This window comes from Sorex fumeus, unplaced genomic scaffold, assembly GCF_029834395.1.
Source record: "Sorex fumeus unplaced genomic scaffold, SorFum_2.1 ptg000044l, whole genome shotgun sequence".
In the NCBI taxonomy this organism is placed as follows: domain Eukaryota; kingdom Metazoa; phylum Chordata; class Mammalia; order Eulipotyphla; family Soricidae; genus Sorex; species Sorex fumeus.
The window spans coordinates 53,207,014-53,231,331 of record NW_026606101.1 but is presented as its reverse complement, the minus strand read 5'-3'; the positions used below and the strand labels follow the sequence as shown (position 1 = coordinate 53,231,331).

The 24,318-nt window shown below is 42.9% G+C and overlaps 1 protein-coding gene across 3 annotated transcripts in view; it reads left to right on the top strand.

The window, feature by feature from the left end:
- MASP1 (MBL associated serine protease 1) overlaps positions 1 to 21,318 on the top strand; it is an 89,720-nt gene extending 68,402 nt beyond the window's left edge. The window contains exons 11-16 of one of the 3 annotated variants that reach the window (XM_056121335.1): positions 491 to 628; positions 7,385 to 7,498; positions 8,597 to 8,782; positions 11,105 to 11,172; positions 12,938 to 13,037; positions 20,620 to 21,318. In XM_056121335.1, coding sequence (XP_055977310.1) covers positions 491 to 628; positions 7,385 to 7,498; positions 8,597 to 8,782; positions 11,105 to 11,172; positions 12,938 to 13,037; positions 20,620 to 20,807 — 794 coding nt within the window. In that variant the 3' untranslated portion in view covers positions 20,808 to 21,318. Of the gene's footprint in view, positions 1 to 490; positions 629 to 7,384; positions 7,499 to 8,596; positions 8,783 to 11,104; positions 11,173 to 12,937; positions 13,038 to 13,129; positions 13,216 to 13,644; positions 16,429 to 20,619 lie in introns of those variants that run through there. The other 2 variants (XM_056121334.1, XM_056121336.1) reach the window with 2 other exon arrangements.
- The last annotated feature ends 3,000 nt before the right edge of the window (positions 21,319 to 24,318 follow it).

The window sequence follows — 24,318 nt, the reverse complement described above, 5'->3', positions numbered from 1 at the left end:
TCAGGTTCTCACTGGTCTAGCCAAAGTGATAGCTCTGTCTCAACAATTGCCAAAGTCAAAGAATAAGAGACGTTTTTGTTTTTTTGTTTTGATTTGGGGCAAACTTGGCTCAGGTTCTGTGTTCAGGGATCATTCATGGCAGAACTCAGGGAACTATATGGTGTGTTGGGGACTGAACCCAGGTTTATTGCATGCAAGGCAAATGGCCAACCCATCATATTACAAGGTCTAAGAGACTAATTAGTCAAGTCTTGGTCATATTTCTATCCTTACAACCAAAGGTGATGTCATCTCAACTCATCCTAGAGGAACTAGAAGGAATGAGCATCAGAGGAAAACTGGGGTAGGTACAGTTAATGAAAGAGGAAACTAATACTAGGCAATGAAAAGTCATGGACACTCATTATGAACAGAGGGTGATGATCCAGAAGCTTTAGGAAAGTGTAAAGGAGCCCAAAGTCTGATATGTCCCTCCCTCCCTTGGCTACAGTGTGCGGGCTCCCCAAGATCTCACGGAAGATGATGGCCAGAATCTTCAATGGACGCCCAGTTCAAAAGGGGACCATGCCCTGGATTGCCATGCTGGCCCACCAGAATGGGCAGCCTTTCTGTGGTGGCTCCCTTGTAGGTAAGTAGAAGTTGGAAAGGCTGGGGATCATGGGGCTAGGGACAAAATGGGAGGAAGAGGATTCCACCCTCTTCATAGAGAACGACCACAATTTGTTTATTAAGAGGGGTTGGAGCAATAGCACAGTGGGTAGAGCATTTGCCTTGCATGAGGCCGACCCAGGTTTGATTCCCAGCATCCCATATGGTCCCCCGAGCACCATCAGGAGTAATTCCTGAGTGCAGAGCCAGGAGTAACCCCTGTGCATCACCAGGTGTTACCCCCCCCCAAAATAGTCTGTCTATAACCTTTCATTATTTATATTGCAAACCACAATTCCTAAAAGTGATGGAGAGAGGGAGGGAGAGAGAGAGAGAGAGAGAGACAGAGAGGAGGAAAAGGAGGAGAAAAAGAAAAAGCAGAAGAAGGAAGAGGAGGAGGAGGAGGAGGAGGAAATCTGGGGGCATTGTTGGTGGAAAGTGTACACTGGTCTAGGGATGGGTAATGGAACATTGTATGACTGAAACCCAATCATCAAGAACTTTATAACCGTGTATCTTACAGTAATTCAATTTTTTAAAAAATCTGTCTAGGGTCCAGAAAGATAGAGGGTTAAGGCACATGACTTATATGGTGGCCACTCCAGTTCAACCCCAACACCACACGGTTTCCAGAGCATTGCTGAGTGCGACCTTCAAAGACCTCCCCACCCAAAGACCACCAAAGTTCCTAGCAGCACCACAGCCTCAGACCCTCACACTGAATCACAGGCCAAATGACCCAGCCAAGAATTCCTAATAGGGGTCATCAAACCTCCTGAGCATCATTTTGAAGTGCATCTAACACTACCCAAATCAAAACACTCTCTACACAGGTTGCAGAGCCCAAAGGTATAGTATATAGAAAGAAATCTTGACTGCATCCAGAAAACACATATTCTCATTCTAGTTTGCTCACTCAGTTATCACATGCCAATGGGGTTGTCTCTGGCACTACAAGAGATTCGAGTCAGACACTAAAACACAGGTTTCCACTCAAGACACTTACATGACACAAAAAATAGGGGTCTCTGGACTACAGGAACAAGGAGAATCAGGGAACTCACCCAAAGAAATTAGGGGACGATGATTTGTAGTATCCTTGAACACTAAGTTAAGAATTTAGGTTTATAGGGGATCTCTGATAGTACTCAGGAGCCCAGGTTGTGCAAGTCCAACAATGAAGTGATTTTCAGGCTCAGTGGTACTGGGGGTTAACAGAACTTACCCCAGCATTGTGGGGATGGGGGAATATGATGCCAGGGATCAAACTTAGGGTCTCAGACATGCGAGGTATGTGCTCTAGCCCTTTAAGCCATCTCCCCAGTCCCAGTAATTTAGATTTTATCAGAAGCATGTCTGGAAAATTGTCTTAGGGCAATGTGAATCTGTAGAAGGGCGAATCCAGAAGCTAGGAGTTCTGGGAGGTAGTTATTGCAACAGTGAGGAGAGAAGTCATTAGCCTCAGAATAAGGACAGGGGAAAGGGATGGGCAAGAAAGAGATTCAAAAGCATTGAGCAATAGAACTGTCTGAATTTTCTAATGAAATGGATGTGGGTGGGAGCTTGAGGGAGGGGAGGAAAGGATGGTGTCTGCTCTTCCTACCACAATGTGGCCCAAATCATCTAAGGCCCATCCCCAGCTCTGCTGTCACAAGAAAGATTTATGGTGATCTAAAGAAGGGCTTCTGAAACTTTCCCACTCACAACCCCTATTCTCCTGAGAAATTATGATGTGACCTGGGTATGTAGATATATAAAGTATATATTTATATAAAAATCAAACATTGATAAATGCGGTAAAGAAGTTTATTTTCAAACAAATTCTTAAAAAAAACTTTCAGAACCCCACATTTAGTGAATAGCATATGCTCTGAGAAAGGGTTGGAGGATGTAACACAACCCCAAAGTGCTCAGGGCCACTCCCATTCTGTGCTGAAGTGCTTAGAGGGACCATGTGTTCCCTGGTATTGATCTGACGTTGACCGCATGCAAGCGTTTAATTCCTGTACTATCTCTCCATCCTCTTGACCTCCTCATTCAGTTATGTGACTCCTCCCCGTCCCATGACACCTAGACCCACAGTTAAAAGACTAAGATCTAGAGTCCCCATCGCTGACCCCAAACTCTGGCTGCATACCAGAGGAAGAAGGTTCTCGAGGGTTCACCTGTGCTTGAAAAGCTCTTGGGCTCTGGCCAGACTCTTAGCAACTTCCCTCCTCCAGGGTGCTGTCAGGGGAGCACCAATGTGGGTGCTCTTTTCACCATCAAAGACCCCCATTGAAAGACACATGGCTGGAAGAGGGCTGCAGCCTAGACAACCCAGGATATATCCTTGACCTCTCTGCATGCATTTGATCTTTATATTCCTCCGACACAAAGATGAAGGTTCTTATGATAAGGAACCTCCCAAAGGGCCATGGAGAGGTGAGGAGCAAATGGAGGGAAGGATTGAGATTGAGATAGGGGACAAATTCAGGGTATAAGGGCAAAAATAGAGATAGTACAGGGATTAAGGCCAGATCTAATCCCGGACACCACATGAACCCCCCATGCATCACCAGGTACCGCCCAGGAGTCCCCAAGCACCACCAGACGAGACCTGGGTAATCCCCAACCCCACAGGGCCCTCCAGTGAACCACAGATCCAGTTGGCTGAATCACTGGAAGGGGCCCTGGGGCCTCCTGAGCACTGTTTGGGAGCACCCTACAAAATAGAGAACTTAAAAGGAGACAGAAAAGATGAGAAAACAAGAGAACACTACAGAGTAAGGGGAAATAAATAGGACAAGAGGAAGCACAATTGTAACCCATAAGAGGGGAGAGAAGGGGAAGTACTGGAACTTTGCCGATAATTGTGCACATACAAAAGCACAAAGTAGAACCCACAGCATTTCTTCTTTGTTTTGTTTTGGTTTGTTTGGGCCATGCTGGACTTTGCTCAGGACTTACTCTTGGCTCTGCACTCAGAGATCACTCCTGGCAGGGCTCTGGTGATCTGATGATCATACTTAGGGATCAACTCCCTTCATCCCCTGAACCCGTGCCATTTCATATCATGCTACATCAGTGATAAGTCAGCGGAGAGGCCGGAATTAAGAAGAAAAGCAGTGGGAACAAAAGTGTAGGAAGAATCGGAAGAGAAGGCTGATGAACAAGCAGGGCAGAGATGTAAATTAAGGCATTTCCAACTGAAGGAGAAGAAGGTAAGCCAAAGAGATGGATTATGTGGCCACAGTTTTAAGAATTAAATTCATTTCATAAGTCTTTGGTTTTTAAAGTTCGGTTTGTACTTGCATCCTCTGAGTGTCTATTCCCCATATTTTGAAATATCTTTGAAGTCAAACACTCTACCCGCCAGCAAACTACAAAATTCTCTCCTTTTTGCTCTACCCAAAGTCTCTTGCCTTCCCCCATGAATCAATTGTTCATTTCAATTTTTTTATTGATTGAAAGTCTGTGGTTTACAATACTGGTTTCTCGTGCATATAATTCCAACACCACACCCTTCATCAGGGGACCCACCACCCCCTCCCCAGAGCCCAGAACCCCTCCTTCTCCATGCCCCCCAACACAGTTGTGTAGAGAAGAGAGGAGTGAGAGAGGGCAAAGAAATCAGGAAAGTTGTTGAGGTAATACAGGGAGAAAACCAATTCAACACCCACACAAATCAGGTCAGAGGAAGCCAGGCTGAGGGGCTCCCAATCAGTAATCACAGAACCATGAGGCAAGTCTTATCTTTGGACTTGCCCTGTTCTGGCATCCCTGCATTCACTAAATCCCCAGAGCCCTGCTCTAAGACAGATCTTCTACCAAAGTACCTTCTCTCACTTGATCCATTTGGTCAGCAGATCCTGCTATGGGCAGGGATCCAAGGGACTCCAGAGAAGGGTGGAACTTTGTGGAGCAACATCTAGAACTGGGAAGACATATCACATTGATTCTCCTGAGAGGACCCAGAACCTGTGCAAAAGAGTCCAGTGCTGGGACTCTGAATTCCGACAGTCATCTGTATCCCTGTTGCCTTTCTCTCTGCTCAGCTCACCCTAGTTATCACTCTGGATACAATTAAGGATTTGGTATCTGTTCCACCTAAAGGATGACCCAAAGTCTAATCCTTGAGTAAGAAACAGGCAGACACTTATCCACTTAATGAAAAGGATCACAAAGAATAGACAAATGCAGTGAACTGACTGTCAATAGATCTGAGTCTCATCCTGATGTTGCTACTTATTTCCTAGATACCCTTGATACTTCTGTTTTCCTCTCATCCTCAGAATCCAAATCTTAAAATCAAAAGATTGAAACTTGTCAGCCAAAGCTATAGAATAATCTGAGGGAAATTTTAAAGTATGTTTGAGCCTGAGCCCTACTCCCATGACTTAGGTCTAGTTTTAGATTCAAACACTGATTTTTGTTTTTGTTTTAATTGCCCAGGTAATTCTAATGTATATAAAGATGCACCCAGATATCAGGGGTCTTTAAGGTTCACTGTGCGTAAGAATTGAATATAGAGAATTGGGGGTCTGGGATAAAAATATTTTCCTAGAGGCCAGAGAGATAGTACAATGGATAGGCGAACCTGGGTTTGATCCCTGGCATCACATAATGGTTCTCCAAGAACACCAGGAGTGATCCCTAAATGCAGAGCCAGAAGTAAACCCTGAGCACATTTGGGTGTGCTCTCCCCCACAAAAATAAATTAATTAATGAATTAACTAAAATAGACACATTTTCTTGATGAAGACAAATTCTGATTCAGTGAAATGGGGTCTGAGAATCTGCATTTCTAAGAAACTCCCAGGTGAAGCTGATGCAGCAGTTTCAAGGGTTATACACCAAGTCACAAAACCTAAGGAATAGCTAGTAGGCACCAGGATTGTTGTGAATCCACTTTGGGCTCACCAATCTATGGGTTTAATTAAGCTAATAACCTCAGGCCACAGCAATAGTTTTGTGGGTAGGGGGCTTGCTTTGCATTCAGCCCACCCAGGTTTTATTCCCGGCACCATGTATGGTCCCTGAGCCCACCAGGAATGATCCCTGAGTTCAGAGCCAGTAGTAAGCCCTGAACACTGCTGAGTTTGGTCCCCTGCCAAAAAAAGATAATACCTTCTTTAAGATGTTAGCCCAGAACTCTTCTTCACCATTTCTGGGAATATTGTCGGGCTCAGTTTCTATGAAAAACAGTATGAAGATTTCTCAAAACAATAAAAGGTACAGAGCTCCTATATGACACAGGGACACCCCCAAGCATGCCCAATTCAGGTTCAATCCCTGGCATCCCACATGGTCCCCCAATTACTGCCACTTCTTGTTATCTACTCTCAAAACACAAAAGCACTGATCAGAAAGGACACGGATACATTTATGTCCACTGTAGGACTTAGTACAATAGCCAGGTTATGAAAACAACTCAAATGTCCAATGACACATGAATGGATAAAGAAGTTGTAGTATATGTACACAATGGAATTCTATGCAATCATAAGAAAAAAAATGAAATCATACAGTCTGCTGTAACTTGGATGGAACTAAAAGTCTAATACGTCAAAAGGAGGACAAACAGCAGATGACCTCACTCTGTGGTGTTTAGATAAAACAAGGTCAGATAATATCTACTGATAACAACTCTGGGTGCTGGAATACTAACTACAGGTACCAGATTGAGAGGAGTCAGTGAATAACGGTAAGTGACACAGGGGCCTGCAGGGGATGCTGTGTGTGTTGTGGTGGTGGTAAAAGGTAAAGGTAAAGGCCCTCCCGTTGTTCGTCAATTTGCTCGAGTGGGCCCAGTAACGTCTCCATTGGAGACTTTTTTGTTACTGTGTTTGGCATATAGAATACGTCACGGGGAGCTTGCCAGGCTCTGCTGTGCGAGATACTCTCGGTAGCTTGCCGGGCTCTCCAAGAGGGGCGGAGGAATCGAACTCGGGTCGGCCATGTTGGCTGCATGCAAGGCAAACGCCCTACCGCTGTGCTATTGCTCCAGCCCTGTGTAAGACAAGGTAACTGTTTATACCAAGACAATGAATGGCAGCACTACCTATATACGCATAACTTACACTGCTGTCACTGTCCTCCCATTGTTCATTGATTTGCTCAAGCAGACCCAGTAACATCTCCATTGTGAGGCTTGTTGTTACTGTGTTTGGCATATCGAATACGTCATGGGGAGCTTGCCAGGCTCTGCTGTGCGGGCGAGATACTCTCGGTAGCTTGCCGGGCTCTCCGAGAGGGGTGGAGGAATCGAACTCGGCTCAGCCGAGTAGGCCGCATGCAAGGCAAATGTCCTACCCGCTGTGTTATCACTCCAGCCTACACTATAGTAAATAAAAAATAAGAGATCAACCAAAGTTAAAATAAGCAGATGAAACCATGGTTGAAATCACACCTCATCTTAAGAACAGCATCTTGGGGCTGGAGAGATTGTACAGCGGGTAAGGTACTTGCCTAGCATGTTCACACACACACACACACACACACACAACAACAACAACAACACCTCCCTTGCCCACCAGGTTCCATCCCTGGCATCCCATATGGTTTCCAAAGCACTGCCAGGATTAATTCCTAAATGTAGAATTAGGAGTAACCCCTGAGCATAGCCTTGGACCTGTGACACACAATGGACACAACTCCCTTGGAGTAGTGTAAAGGCCTCTGAGGACACAGTGGGAGGCAGGACCGGTGCATATGACCAGTGGAGACAAACAGGTTTGTGCGATTCCTTCCTCAGGCTCCAGGTGGATTGTGACGGCAGCCCACTGCCTGCACCAGTCACTTGATCCAGAGGAAACAATCCTGCACGATTCATACTTGCTCAGACCTTCTGACTTCAAAATCATCTTGGGTGAGTGAAGGGAAAACTGACTCTTGAAGCCAATTGTGGTCTGGGTGTGCACTCATCCACTCATCAGGGCAGGGCACCTGGGATAAAAACTAATAAACCAAACAAGCCAGGACAGGTGTCCAGGGTCCAGTCCTATCAACTGGATTTTCGAAACCAGAGGTTATCATTTTCAGGTATTGGGATCAGGATGAGTCAGTCAAGGCTAGATATCCATTTCTATAATGATGAGACAGAGTTATTCCCAAAGATGCTGCAGGCTTCTATGAATCTGTGGTTTCAATGAATTATATACAAATAATCCAGGTTTGCCCTCTTGTTTGTTAAATCAAGACCACCAGCTGAGTTCATGCAATTCAATTACTGACACCATGCCAGGAGCTAAGGACTCACATATAATTAAGTTGTGGGGGGGAAAAAAGTTCGTAGTCTAATAAAGGAATAAATAATTAACACAAATAGTGTAATCACTGGCATCCCAGCTTGGGGGGGGGGGCGTGCATAATTTCTTTTCTGTCTAAGATTCTGTTCTCTCTCTCTATCTCTCTCTCTCTTTCCCTCCTTGCTCCCTCCCTCCCACCTTTCTGCTCCCTCCCTTCTCCCTCCTGTCCTCTCCTGTCCTGTCCTGCCCTGTCATGTCCTGTCCTGTCCTGTCCTCTCCTCTCCTTTCCTCTCCTCACCTCTCCTCTTTCCTTTTCCTCTCTCTATTTCCTAAATAAAACTATTGACTTCAAAAAACCAAAAAACACAATCAAAAAGCCCACTGAAAGAAGGTTGGAAGCAGTAAATTCTGTGGGAGAGGAACAGCCAAAGTGCCGTGCAAGCTCAGAGGGAAATGATATCTAGCTGTAGAATCTAATCAGAAGGACTTCATAGAAGAGGCAACCCATGATACAGACACTGAAGAGTAGGTACATGGTTTAAACATGTGACGGGCATCAAAATAAGGATTATAAGGAATAGAATTTCCATGGAGATGGGGTAGAGTGGAATAAATGGGCAAAGGTGGGTGAGTGGCAGGAAAAGGTGCAAGTCAGGGAACAGACCCTATCCTGCTTGACTTCATTGTCTCTGTCTCTCTGATGTCTCCCTCCTGTCCAGGAAAGCACTGGAGGATCCGGTCAGATGAAAATGAGCAGCATCTCAAGGTCAAACACATCTTCCTCCATCCCCTCTATGACCCCAAGACGTTTGAGAATGATGTGGCTCTTGTGGAACTGTTGGACCGTCCAAGGCTGAACAATTTTGTGATGCCCATCTGTCTTCCTGAGGGGCCCACAGAGGAAGGTACTCCTCCCCTCCCATGCTCTGACTTCTCAGAGCAGCTGGTGCTTCTTCAGAGGTTTCTAGTGCTGCAAAGATGCTGGTACCCCAGCTGATGAGATTCTTGTAATTTCTCAGCTGACACTTCCTTGCCACCCTCCACAAATCAGAAGTCATTCCAAGGCAGCATAATGGTAATACCATAGTACCACCATAGACTTGATCACTACTACCAGTAGTACATCTGTCCATAGAAAAATTAAAACCTTCCCAGTTATTGTAATAGAGATAACTTAACATCAGGTGTTGGAGGGACAGAGAAATAGAAGGGGAAGGCTGAGGCTGTAGAGATAGTCATGGTCATGGTCCTCCCGTTGTTCATCGATTTTCTTGAGCGGGCCCAGTAACGTCTCCATCGTGAGACTTTGTTGTTACTGTGTTTGGCATATCAAATATGTCACAGGGAGCTTGCCAGGCTTTGCCATGCGGGTGAGATACTCTCAGTAGCTTTCCGGGCTCTTTGACAGGGATGGAGGAATCAAACTCGGGTCAGCCATGTTGGCTGCGTGCAAGGCAAACGCCCTACTGCTGTACTATCGTTCCAGCCCACATAGAGATAGTATTTGCAGAAATAAACAACCATCTCTAGAGCTGGGGGGATGAATGAGAAGAGGAAGCTTAGGAAGGGACAAATTAGAGGGTGAACTTGAAATTCTGTGTAAGAGGCATCATGCTGACACTGCCAGAGAAAACAGCCGGAACCAACCACCACTGCCAGGTGAAGAACCAGTGCTAGTAACGCCAACAGTAATGACAAAATATCCTGACAGTGCTCCTGACTTTGAGGAGATTCTAGGCAGAGCCGAATTCCATTTCAGCTTCTCCTCCACAGCATTACAAAGCAGAGCATAGGAGCATATGTTTGTGGCTTCGGGGCACTGGCTTAATCACCAGCACAGGTTTCAGTCCTCCTGCTCCACTTCCTACTCAGGTGACCTTGAGAAGGATGCTAAACCTCAATCTCCTATTTGTGGTGGTTAAGTGAAATCATTAACTCAAATATCTACAATATAGAGTAAGCATCCCTCCAGGGCAGTGAGTTTCATTTTCATTTTCTTTGAACACTGCAATAATGGTGGAGGGAAGCCATCTACCAGGACGAGGAGGGCTAGTATTATGCATAAAACTATCAGTAACAGTACTATAAATCACAGTGCCAAAAGTTATTTTTTTGAAATTGTCTTGTATAGAGGCTAGATATCACTGGCCCATCAGTACTGGGTGAGAGGGAAACAGAGGACAGTGATGGAGGGAGGTGGACACTGGTGAAGGGACACTGGTGTTGGAACATAGCATGCCTGAAACCCAGTAATGAATAATTTTGTAATCCATAGTGAGTAAATTTAAAAAAAATTTAAAGGGGGAATATGATTTTTGACCTATTCTAAATCCAGAGCTTGTCTTGCCACAGCTAATCTCCTTTAGTTCAGAAAATCTATTTTTTAAAAAATAGCTAAAAGTCTAGGATATAGAACAATCTTAATTATAGACCATCAATAGGGGCTGGAGAGATAGTTCAGCAGGGAGAGCATTTGCCTTGCACATGGCAGACCTGGGTCCAATCTCTGACATCCCATATGGTCCCCCAAGCACCGTCAGAAATGATTCCTGAGTGCAGAGCCAGGAGTATTGTCAAATGTAGCATTGCCAGGTGTACCCATCAATGGATGAAGCCAATATATTGTGGTATGTACTTTTGGTGAAAAAAAAAATTTGTTCTTTGGGTCACACCCATCTCAGCTCAGGTATTGTTTCCAGATTGGTATTCAGGAAACATTTCTGATGGTGCTCAGGGGACCACATGTGGTGCCAGAACTCAACCCAGGGAAGCCATGTGTATTTCAAGCACTTTAACTCCTATACTTTTGGAGGCCCAGAAGAAGGAAAGTGAAGTTTTTAAAGGCAGAATAGCATAATGTGGACTAGGCTGGACATTTTATTTATTCACAGTTATTGACTGAGCCCCTAGATTGTTGTTAGCACAGGGATTTGGCTTTAAACAAGAGAGATGAGGCCACAGCCCTTGTAGCATCTTATTTCCATGCTTGTTGGGCAGGGAAGCTGCGGAATAAATAAGCCAGTTCATGTCTCATAGACACAAATGATGCTGCAGGCAACTTCAAACCACACAGTTAGTTTTTCTCCATACTAAGGTACCTTTTTCTGCCAGGCCAAATTCAGCGCTTCCTCCAAAGGCAGAAGCTGATGAAGCTGCAGGATATAGTCCTTTGATACCCTCACAGACAGCCTTATCTGCTCTGACTGTTGTTGTTTTCTCTCTTCCAGGGACCATGGTCATTGTCAGTGGCTGGGGAAAACAGTTCTTGCAAAGGTTCCCAGAGACCCTAATGGAGGTAAGTTCAATGGATAGTGTCTAAGATTGGACTCTCCTGTCCCATGTTTCCCTCAGGGAGTTGGACAGTCCAGTAGGAAATATAGGTAGAAGTTCCCCTGGGTTCAGGAAACAGACTCACCTCCAAAGTTCACTAGGACTTTGAATTCCAAAATGTTTGAACTGTTTGTGTTCATTCATTCTTTCATTCATTAACTCCCACATTTTTATTTGGTGCCCCCGGTGTGTCGGATATTAAACTAGCTAGGTATACTGAGGAGTAATAGGACAGATCTGGGGGCTGGAGCGATAGCACACCAGGTGGGACGTTTGCCTTGCACATGGCCGACCTGGGGTTCGATTCCCAGCATCCCATATGGTCCCCCAAGCACCTCCAGGAGTAATTTCTAAGTACACGAGCCAGGAGTAACCCCTGTGCATGGCCGGTGTGACCCAAAAAGAAAAAAAAAAAAAGGACACGTCTGTTCTCTGGCCTCCTTAGATTTATAGTCAAGTAGGGAGACAGAAAGTCATTATCACTGTGATTAGCATGATGTGTTAGATTGAATGAAACTCATCTTTCCCTGCTGTAATCCAGAAATCTACTCCAACATTTACCCCAAAGCTGATTTAAGAGCAGTAATCATCACAATTCTTTACTTTCCTGTATCAATATAGCATCTCACTTTAAAAAAAAATCTTCCCTAAGTACCAACTATGCAGCAAGTTATACAAGAGAGAAATGGATACAATACAGGCCCAGTGTCTAGAAGCTCAGAGTTTTGTAAGAGAAGAGGAAATGCTCACTAACCAGATAAGCAGTAAGAGCAACAGTGAACTTCCCAGAACCTAGCATTTATACCATATAGATTCTAAAGGATCTATGCATTTGCCTCTTACAATTCCATGTGATCCCATATGATTTTGCACAGAGTCTCAGAGATCATACAATTGCTGACTAAGTTTTATGTCTCATGTTTCTAGCAGGTAATAGTTGGGGGTGGAGGAGGCGTGGGACGGGGACAAAAAAAAGACAAGCAGACTTCACATACATCATCATTGTTTGAAATAATGCAAGAGATAGGCAAGAATCGTTCTCTCCATTTTATAGAGAGAACTGAAGTCCAAAGAGGTTAAATGCCTTTTCCAAAGTCACAAAGCAGAGCCAGAGCCAGGACAATCATGAGAGTTTGTACTGAAAGATGGTCTCTGTATTCTCCTCTCAGTGTTTACTTTAAATTTGTGCTTCTTTATTTGTCATTGGAGATATTGAGCCATACATTGCAGTACTCAAGACCTGTTTCTGGCTCTGTATTCATTAGTGGCTCTTGGTGATGCTCAGGGGAACATATGTGGTGCCAAGGATTCAAACCAGAGTCTCAACAGGCATGATTGCATGCAAAGCAAGTGCCCTACCTCCTGGACTATCTCTCAGGTCCCAATGTTGATTTTTTTTATTTGTTTTGATATGGTTTAGTTTTGGGGCCACAGCCAATGATGCTTGGGGGTTACTCCTGGCTCTGCACTCAAAGGTCACTCCTGACAGTGCTCTGTGGACCATATAGGATGCTCAGAATTCAACCCAGATTGGCCACGTGCAAGGGAATTCCCAACTTGCTGAATTGTCTCTCAGACCCCAACCCCCAGTGTTGATTTTTTAAAATATATATACCATTAGGCAGGTCCCCAGGCTGTTAAGAGCTGGTTAAACCAATAGAGAAGAACTTGTCCAAAGAGCAGGAACACCTCAGGCAGCATGGTGGACCAACGATGGCCCTGTGTTCCAGATTGAAATCCCAATCGTTGGCCATCACATCTGCCAGGAGTCCTATGCCCCACTGATGAAGAAAGTGACCTGGGACATGATCTGTGCTGGGGAGAAAGAAGGTACGTCAAAATGTTGATTCGAGGGCCTTAGAGAGATAATACGTAAGGTAGGTCACTTACCTTGCATGTTCTCTCCCTTCTGCTCCGTATAGTCCCCTGGACCCCACCAGGATACATCTCTGATTGCAGAGCCAGTAGTAAGCCCTAAAAACTGCTGGGGATGGCCCACAAAACAAAGCAATCAAAAACAACAACAATAAAAAGGAAGCTGGCATAAAATAATGTTCTGCAAGAGAGTGGTTCTGAGCCTCAGATGAAAATCTGAGTCTGACGGGAGGGGTTTGGAGGGGGTGGTGGGAAGACGCGTGTGAAGAAATAAAGAGGAGGACAGTCATGAGGAGAAAAATCATGTCATAGATACTAAGGAATTCCGTTATTTCATTCTCCAAGACTGATTTTCCCCACTGTGAAACCCTCTATGAAAGGACAGCCCCTCTAAAATGGGAAAAGGCCAACCTAGCGCTACGCATTGCCCGTTTGCATCAAACGGTCTGTTACGCCCTCTAGTGCCCTATTAGCAAACTACAAATGAGATAAGGGGAGAAGAAATAACCTCTGAGACTAAGGAAGGGACTCTTCACCCTCATTTTTTTTTCTTGTTCACTAGGAGGCAAAGACGCGTGTTCAGGTGACTCGGGGGGCCCTATGGTAACCCTGAATAGAGAGACGGGCCAGTGGTATCTAGTGGGCACGGTATCCTGGGGCGTGGACTGTGCAAAGAAGGACCGCTATGGAGTGTATTCCAACATCTATTACAACAAGGACTGGATACAGAGAGTCACCAACATGAGCAACTGAACTGTTCCTCATCCACCAAACTGCTGGTCAGGGGCAGTCAGTAGCAGAGCATAATTATCTGATAAAAGATGCCCCTTCAACGTCCCAACCTCCTCATTCATCTCATCCTTCTCTAGTCAACAAGAGTGGTCTAGTGGGTGGTAGCCTAGCGCCCTACACCTATTTTATGAGCACACCAGGCGAAACCCAGGCACTGTCACTTTCTTTGCAACACTGGCAGATAATTAGCCTCTTTGGACCTAGTCTGTGTTATGGAAGCTGCATATCTGACCTACCTCATAGATGTATGATGAGAATCGAACTGATTAATATGCCATTAACATTTAGCACCATACAGGCACAAACTACGGGCTCAAAATATGGTTGAACACAAGAGCATGTGGCTAGTGGGAAGGTGAGGTTTTCTTACAAATCCTGGCTGTGCCCTAGAGCATCAGAGATGTACCCTTTTTCTCAGTCTTAAGAATCTCTTTTGTCTGAGCACTAGGGCCCTGGGACTTATTACTACCATGCACCTTTCCAATCTCCAGTAAGAAAAAAAAAGCAAAAGATACTAAAGTTCTTGGTTTGTGGAATGTTCCATTTCGATTCATTTATGAACATGAGCTTGATACCAAATTGACAGAGTGCTCACAGAAGCAGGGAAGGGGATTAGGAATGGGTGGTAGGAAATCAGACACCAGGATCTTGAACTAGCTCTACCCTCCACACTCTGTGTGACTCTGTTCATGTCCTTTACCTCATCTAAAAGGATCCTACAAGCTGTGGCAACCTAGGGTCCAATGAAGCCATTTTTTCCCTGATAAATTTAAGCCAAAGAAACCAAAAGATAAAATTTACCTCAGACTCAGTAGTGCTTTGATGCAGATAAAATGCTGCTACTGCAGCTGCACCCCAAACCTGCCTCACCTGATTTCCCAAGAGTATGGTCCATGCCAAATACCAGCAAAGTTATTTAAGTGTTTATTACAGAGAATCATTCCATCTCCAAGAGCCTCCTCCTCTTTCAAGGAGCTTCCAGAGACTTCATCCCCTGCAGATATCTAAAACACATGCCCTCTGCAGAATGTACAATTCTTTGTTTCCCATTGTATCAAAAGTTGTCTTCATGAGAACTTGTGGTTCTCAGTCTGCATAGCAGTTGCTAGAATCTTGTAATGAAGTCCCTTGTTGAAAGATGCTGAGGAGAGAGATATTATAGTTGCAAAGCCCGATGAATGTCCAGGGAGAGCAATGCAGAGCCCACTTATGGTTCTATGAACAAATTTTTGTACCTCACTGTGTCCTCCTGCTCAGTCTGTAATAGGAAGATGGAAGTGGTCTGTCTATGCTAGCAAACATTTTCCAAGCAAAGCTTTTGGTTCTCTTTCCAAACCAGAGGGGAGAATTTCAACCCGAAGTCTTAGAACGAAGTCCTCCCAAAACACTTTCCCATTTCTTGACATTGCCTGAGCACTTCCGTATGCCAGGCTGTGCTCACCACTACTGGAAACTACTGAAATGAGGAAAATATGATTCATAACTTCCAAGAGATCCTAGAGGAAGAAATGACACATTCACAAGAAACTACCATGTACCAAAATGAATGCTGCCAAATGCTGTATTTTGATGCAGGCATGCACACACCAACAAGCCCTCTGCCTTCCCAGAAAAGGCCGTTCTGATAGGAGGAATGGAGGAAACCGAGGAAGCCTCCCAGGAAGATGGTGTTGGGTCTGAGCCTTTAAAAAGAATGGCATTTCCGTAGATAAAACAGAGGGAGGGCCTTCTACAAGGAAGGAGAAACAAGAATAAATGTTCTCTTAGGCTTTCTTTCCATTGCACTGGATTCTCTCACAAAACAACATGTCCTATAAACCACTCTTCTGATTCTGGGATCAAAACCAACATCTAAGAGAGCTTTTTTTTCCTGAAGCTAAACATTTACAGGACTTGAAACAGCCTTAGGGTGTATGTACAAATAATGATTTCTTGGTGCACTTAGTTAATCCTGTTTACTCTTTGAATTGCAGCTTCACCTTTATTCTGGGAAACTATTAGATGATCTTAGAGTTTCCATTTCTCTTGATCTACCAGCAATTACTAGGTAGACCTGTGCTGCTGCTATGGTCCAAAAAACCTAAGTCTCTCAGAGAGACAGAGAAGTGGAGGGCTGTAACTTTATGACCTGATTCTATGACCACCATTTTTAGAGATGGGAAACTCACTACCTCCAAATGTAATTCATGTTAAGTTTAAAATGTATCACCTCTGAAAAAGGTTTTTCTTGAATATAACCAAGCTCTACCACCCTACTTATCGAAAATCTGTGGTTCTGGGCCAGAGCAATAGTACAATGGGTAGGGTGCTTGCCTTGAATACATTTTGCCCAGGTTGGACCCCCAGCACCACATCAGGAGTGATCCCTGAGCGCAGGGTCTAGAGAACCCCTGAACACAACCAGGTGTATGAACAAAAAAAAATCTAAAAATAAATAAATAAAATACAGTACTCAATACCAAGAATGTTATTACTAGCAATAATTATCATACCCAATTTCATTCTCAATGTATATTCTTCTGGGTGACTTTGTTTAAATAAACATCTGCATTGAATCAAAGCAAGTGAGTTCCTGTTGGTTTGTATATTTTCCATGTGTTAATGATTCCTGTGAGTTGCTCCATCCACCAATATTTTACTGAATCCAATTAGGATCACTATACATTCATGAAGAGAGACAAAAACTACAATGGGAAGACAGTCTCATAATTTTTTAAGTCAGTTCGAATTAAGTGCCTTACCTTATTGTTCCTGCAAGTTATCAAAATATCTCAGGATGAAAATGTTTCAGTACCCAAATTATATGTCTTGATTATTACCCACATGCAAAATAGAAGAAAACAGTTTTTATTCAAATCATGTGTTCAATGTTTGGTTTGGAAATCTGGTGTACAGTATAAATAAGTAGAGTATAGATCAGAACACTTTCCTCCTGCCATTGAATTAATCTTGTGCTCTAATTTCAGAAATCATGGAATCACCACTATCAACACACCCTTACGAAAAGACACTCAGTGAGATTGGAGCAATTGTACGGTGGATAGGGTGCTTGCCTTGCATGCAGCCCACCTAAATTCAATCCCCAGCACCACATATTGCCCCCTGAGCACCACCAGAAGTGATCTCTGAGTGAAGAGCCAGGAGTAACCCCTGAGCAGTGCTGAGTGTGTCCTCAAAACTAAAACAAAAACAAAACATAAAACGCACACAGAGGCTGGAGAGATAGTTGAGCAGGCTGGGCACTCTGCCCACCCAGGTTTGATCCCCAGCATCCCATCTGGTCCTTGGACACTGCCAGGAGTAATTCCTGTGTGCAGACTCAGGAGTAACCTCTAAATATCATCAAAAAGTAAAAAAAGAAAAGGGTGGCAAAAATTGGGGAAGAAACATTCTTGAGTGCTCATGAGGCAGCATTGGTGGCTAATCTAGTTCCAGAATGGGTCCTAAAATCGAGTCACAGGCTCCAGTGAAGCTTAAGTTGAAACCCTCATCCACTTGATTTCTCTGTATATGACCTGGATGTTAGAAGTTCCCCAGGAGGAAATAATGTGTATCCAGTTTAAAGGCATGTTTTAAGACTATTCTGCCAGGACAATAACACCTGGAGAACATTCGGAGTCTCTGTTCCACAACTTGAGTTTATCTCATGTCATATAAATGGTTAAAACAACTGGTTATGATCCCCAATCCATACCAATAGACCAGTATTAACCCAAGTACAACCCAGGGATCTTGAAGCTACATTTTACCGGCCCCAACACAAGGTTTCAGAAGATTCTGCCATATTTGGAAAAGAGGACCCTTAGGGCTGGAGCTAGTACAGCAGGTAGGGTGTTTGCCTTGCATGTGGCCGACCCGGGTTCGATTCCCAGTATCCCATATGGTCTCCCGACCACCACCAGGAGTAATTTCTGAATGCAAAGCCAGAAGTAACCCCTGTGCATCACCGGGTGTGACCCAAAAAAGAAAAAAAAGAGGACTTTTGTGCACCCTAGAGTTGTTTGTCCTGTAATATTTACTTCATCTTGCCCATCTCCTAGGACTGTCTGGCTTATTTAATCCATGCCAATTAAACACTCACACATGGCCCAGACCTGCCAACAGCATCCAAGACAACAGAACCCTTCCTTTAAACAACTCCAACAACATCTCCTTTTGGTTTTGAGTGTGCATGCTAATTCCCAAATCTTTGTTGGCAGTTTAGGATCCCACGGTCTTTTTGCTTTAATGCGTTTTAAAATTATGAAATACTTCAAACACACTTTTAAAACGAAGACACTTTTCATCATTCAGACTTGATGAAACAACACATCCCTTGCTTGAGCAGGATTGCAACCAACGGAGTAAGCAGATGCCATGAGAGAGTGAAAAAAATCTGGGTCCAGGCTCTGCTACTTGGTGATTCTATCAACGATTTTTTCCTTATTGTAGTTCCAGGAATAGAACCCATGTCTCAAACAAGCAAGGCATGTGTTTTACTGCTGAGCCAATGTCCAGTCCTGTCTGATAGATCTGAAAACTCAAATGAATATACTCTTCATGTCTTAGTTTCTGCAACTCACCCATTTTTTTTCACCTGTTTTCCCAATGTCTTTTAAGTGGAGAGCACCTGTGACTTAGATTTTGGACCTCTTTTCTGTCAATTCTTACTCACTAAATAATCTCATCTACTCTCAGGATATGTAATATCATCTAATGCTGATGACTCCAACTTTATCGTTAGTTTGACCCTCTCCTCTAAACTGTAGGTATGAATATTCAACCATGTTGAATATTGGCATTAATGACATGGAATAGCAAATAGGATGCTTAAAAATTACCTCAAAATGTACATGATCCAAAAATAAAGCTTCTAATATTGCCCCCAAATATGTCCCTCACACAGATTTTCTCATCTCAGAAAATGATAACTCCATTCTTCCAGTTGCCCAAGCCCAAGGGATCTTGCGGAATCTCCTATATTCCTATTTTTATCAGAACACATATTGAGTCATTAACAAATTATTTATTATATACCAAGACTCAATCTTAGTTATTGCGTTGGAATAGGCCACTAATCCCTCTTTCTTAGATTATAGCAGAAACCTACTTGGCAATCTCCCCTTTCATTCTGATCCCTCGATATTCTAGTCTCAACAAAGTTCCAGACAATTGATAACATGACCCCCAGTGGATTCTTATTAAGATTAAAAATCAATGTCTGAAGGCTGAAAAGATAGTACAGTAGTCTTGCACACATCTAACCCAGGTTCTATCCCCGGCATCCCATGAACACCCAAGAGAGATCCCTGATCACAGAGCCAGGAGTAAGCCCTGAGCACTACTGAGTGTGAGCCAAAATATAAACAAACAAGAAACCAGTATCCTGATAATGACCTATGACTGAAGTGCTCTGGCCCCATTATCATTTCGATACAGTTACTACTTGACTATGACCATAAAGCCTGAATCAGACTCCAGCCTCATTGACCTCCCAATTGCTGAACATTCCATGCTACCCTAGGGCCTTTGCTATTTACTCTGCAACTTCATCACTTTTCAAATGTCACTTTCTTACTAAGACCTTCCTTATATGCCAAATCTAAACCTATACATTGTAATAACTCTGTAACCTTTCCTTCCTGTTTCCCTTGCCTCCTTTGTTATTCTACTTATTACTTAACACTCATATGCCACTTATTTCACTTAAAGAGTTTATTGTCTAATTTCTCTACCATACAAAATCCATCTCTTTAACCACTTTGCTCTCCACTACATCCTAGAACAGAGCCTCATATGCGATGTATTTTATACAGTATACAGTAATTATCCATTGGATGAATAAACATTGAAACTAACATACCTGATTACGTCCTCAAAATATAACCGTGACCCTTGGTATGTATCCATGAAATCCTTTCATTGTCAGTATTGTAAATATTGGTGACTAAAATAAAAACTGTTTGATACTACTTTTAATTTTTTAAAGCATTACATAGCATCACTAAGTAACTGAAGTTATTTCTTAATAAGATGGAAGTTAAGAATTACTGGGTTTATTACCGAAGTGAAGGGGAAAGAGACACTGAAATTCCATAATAATCATCTTTCAAGCTAAATGACTTTCAAATTGTGAACTCCTTCAAATTTTATTTTCATTAAAAACACTGGGTTGGAGCGATAGAATAGCGGGTAGGGCGTTTGCCTTGCATGGGATGACCTGGCAGACCCAGGTTCGATTCCTCCGCCCCTCTCGGAGAGCCCGACAAGCTACCAAGAGTATCTCGCACGCACGGCAAAGCCTGGCAAGCTACCCGTGACATATTCAATATGCCAAACACAGTAACAACAAGTCTCACAATGGAAACGTGAGCCTATTGGAGAAAATCGATGAACAACGGGAGGGCAGTGCTACAGTGCTATATTAAAAACACTGTGATTGATGGTGGGTAAGGTGTAATGGTGGTGGGATTGGTGTTGGAATATTGAATGTAATAAATTATTGTGAACAAACTTATAAAAATAAAATAAAATTTAAAAAGTAAGTAAATAAATAAAAACACTATGATTTACAAAGCTTTTCATTTGTTTCAGGCATTCAGTGTTCCAAACCACCAGTGTGACCTTCCCTCCACCAATGTCCCCATTTTCCCTTCATCCCCAACCCACCCCCTTAGGCACATAACAAGTTGACTTTATATTACTTGTTCCTTCAGGGTCAGGGGAATGAGACCCATTGTAATTATGAGACCCATTGTGTACCTAGGTCAAGAAGTCAACATGACAAATGACCTGACACCTGAGTTGCACAGGAGGAAGAGAGCGACTTGGAACGCCTTCAAGAGCATCGAAGAAATAGCTAAGAGGAGGAAGAACCTCTGTCTCCGGGCACATCTCTTTGATTTCACTGTTCTTCCTGCATTAACATACACCTCAGAGACCTCAGGCCTATGAAAACAGCTATTCAGGTCTCCCAGAGAGGAATCAAAAGAGCTATGCTTGGAGTATCACGTTTCACTCAAATGAGAGAAAAATGACCTCCATTGATGATCAAGAATCAGGGACTCTGTCTCATTTGCCAAGGTGTCAAAAATCAGATGGGCTGGACAGGTAATGAGATTTGGAGACGACTGCTGGACTAGAGCAGTTACCGACTGGATTTCACGAGACGGGACGTCAAAAGACCAAGTGGCCACCCACCTACCAGATGGTCAGATTTCTTCATCAAGATCATGAACGATTGATTTGAGGCTCTTCATGTTCCTAGAACAAACAGATGCCATTGGGCTACACTAGCACGCGACAGGGATAAATGGAGACATTACTGACACCCACTCGAGCAAATCGACGATTAACGGGAAGTCAAGTGATCAAGTGATCGAGTAATTACTTGTTCCATCGTAACTTTAAGAAATGGCAAATAGAATAATCAGAACATAAATCAGTAAAAGCCAATTTGTGATTGCTGTATAATTTTAACTTATGTAAACAAGGAAAACAAAGCCCCTTAATACAATATAATAAAATTCTTCTCATTCACATAAGTACGTTTTCAACTGTGGAACACAAGATATTTTGCATTAAATTTTATTTTATATTTGGATCTCATTCTAGTCATGCCTAACCTGTCATTAATAAAACTTCTAAAGAAATTCCATGCTAATATATTTTGGAGTTAACATAAAATAGGTAAATTTCCCCCCCCACACACACACACATTTTATATAAACACTCTGTTTTGCAAACTTGTTCATGACTTGTTATAGACATTCAGTATTCCAAAACCAATCCTACCATTATGCCACCTCCCCTCCTCACTATTGTCTCCAGTTTTCCCAACCACCCCTCAAGCCTGCCTCCATAATAAGCCACAATAATTTATTTTACTGCTTGTGTGAACTTCTTCAGAGACAGATCTAGTCAGTGTTAAAGGTAAAAAGGTAAAGGCCCTCCCGTTGATCGTCGATTTGCTCCAGCGGGCCCAGTAACATCTCCATTGGAGACTTTGTTGTTACTGTGTCTGGCATATCGAATACTCTCGGTAGCTTGCGAGCTATCAAAATTGGCTTCCAGAAAGAAAGATGTTTTAGAGGTTCAGATAAGAGGGTCACATTCCAAATGACTTAACAGACTGAAATTCTTGGGGAGCAAACTAGATGAACTACAGTATAGGCTCTCCAGCGACCAGACAGTTTTTTTATATATCGTGACCAACACCCATCACCCTCACAGGAGCAGTCATGAGCCAGTCAAAAAGATTTCATTTCCCTGGAGCATGTGGCAGTACCCACACATTGCCAAAAACAATTCCAAAGGAAATTCCTTAGCTAGGCGTCCTACAGGGAACCAAATGGGACTTGGAAAATAACTATATTCCTTCTGGGTATTTCAGCCAGTGGGAATGGAGCCCAGAAATCACTGGTGTTTTCTATTTGGGGAGATTTCTTTTAAATGGCTATCTTTGAAGAAAGTAGAGTGGCTTCCACACCACTGGAAAAAATGAAGTCATTCATTGCTTTGAAATAAGTATGAACAGAAGGTGGAGGGGGGGAGGGAAAGGCCTCCCTCTCTATTTAAATAAATCAGTTCTAAGCCTTGGGCTATGAAAGTAACCCTTGCCCTTCACTTTGTTTTTTCTTAAAGTATTTACTAATAGAACAAAAACCACTAGAAAGAACCCTTGAATTTAGATATAATACTACCATATAATGGTAGCAATGAAGGTCCAACAGCATCATAAAGGGAGAACTGATCCACACAAGTGAATTGCTAGGGAGGAAGAAAGTTCGGGGTCCTTGTGAGAGGGAAGTGGGTACATTGGTGATGGGTGTGCTATTGAAATTATGTGCATGAAAAATCATCATTAACAGTACTGTAAATCAGAGAATCTTAACCAATAACACATACACACACACACACACACACACACATATTTAAGTGCTGGTAAAAAAGAAAGACCCCTTTAAAACTGGAAAAGGAGGGTGCTAGCTAAAGGGGGTGGGGAGAAGAGGATGAGCTGTGCCATGTTTTACAGGAAACAGAATTATTCCCATTGTGATGAGGAGGAAAATGAAACATTAAAACCTTAAGTCATTTGCTAAAGACCAAATTGTAAGTAGCAGTGCCAGGACTCAAGCATTTCCTGAGCACTAACCCCAACTTTCAGTATCTGTACTTAACTTATGTCATACAATTCTGTTCTTACTTTCTCTAGATTTCAGTTTTTATTCATGAAATAAGGGATGTAGATCTCATCTGTTTTATAGCTTTTATGGACTTACTACCCTGGAAAATGTCCTTTGTTGGCAGTCTACTTAGTTCTTGGAGCATCTCACAATCTGACCTACTCCAGGTTGGTCTCCTGCCCAGTGAATTTGGTGATCAAGGAAGCACTTTTTGCTGACATTCACGCTGAAAATTTCACCTCTGGAACTGCAACGCAGTGCCTGGAGCCCTCCTCCTGGTTTGAGCATCAGCGACCAGAAGCTCTGTAGAAAAGCCCAGAATCCTAAAAAGTCCTAAAATGTTTATTTATGACACCTAAGATACATCTAACAGTTTCATCATGTGGTATTTGGCAATATGAACAATGAGAGAACATCCAGAGAAGTCTTAGCCAAGAGAAGGCCCAAGCCAATAAGACTCAGATTCTACACTTACAACAACTATATGGGGAAATAATAAAGGAGACAGGGAGTGGAGAAAATTAAAACAGGGATTCCATTTCAACAACACAACCTAGCAGGAGGCTCCAAGTCTGTGATTCCTTATGAAAGTTATTTTTATTAAAATGTGCTTTGCTGACTAAAATCTATAGGAATTCTGAAACCTCACAAATGCTAATCTCAGAGGAAAAAAACACATTCTAGAGAATAGAAAATATCTTAGAATTTTTATTTTTTCTTGAGCCAATACCCACTAATGGGCCACCTTTTGGTCTAGAGGAGGTAGTCCCCAGTTTCCAATTTCTTCCCTTAAACCAGAGGGAACACAGAAGAGATATTTACAATATTCTCTCCCATCTTGGGGTTGCCTAGAGGCTGGTTTCTATGTCTCCTAACTTATATCTCAGGTGGAAAAGGCAGAGGACACTGTTGATGAAAGTTCATTGTTTCATGTGTTCATTTGATAAATATTTACTGATCATTTGTTATGTATTCAGTAGCAGTAAATAAAGTGCATTGTGTCTGAACTTCTTGGAGCTTACAGTCCAGCAAGGAGCATGGCCATAGACAAGAAATTACAGCCTTATCCATGTTTTTAATTACTCATGGTCTAAACAATTACACACAAAAAGACATTTTTAACAATAGAGACCACATTCACATGATTTTTATAATAGCGTACTGTTATGTTTTTTCCTATTCTTAGTTGTTCATCTCTTACTCTGTGCCCAATGTATAAATTAAGTTTTATCACAGGGATACATGTGTAAGAAAAAATATATAGCACATGGAAAGTTTTG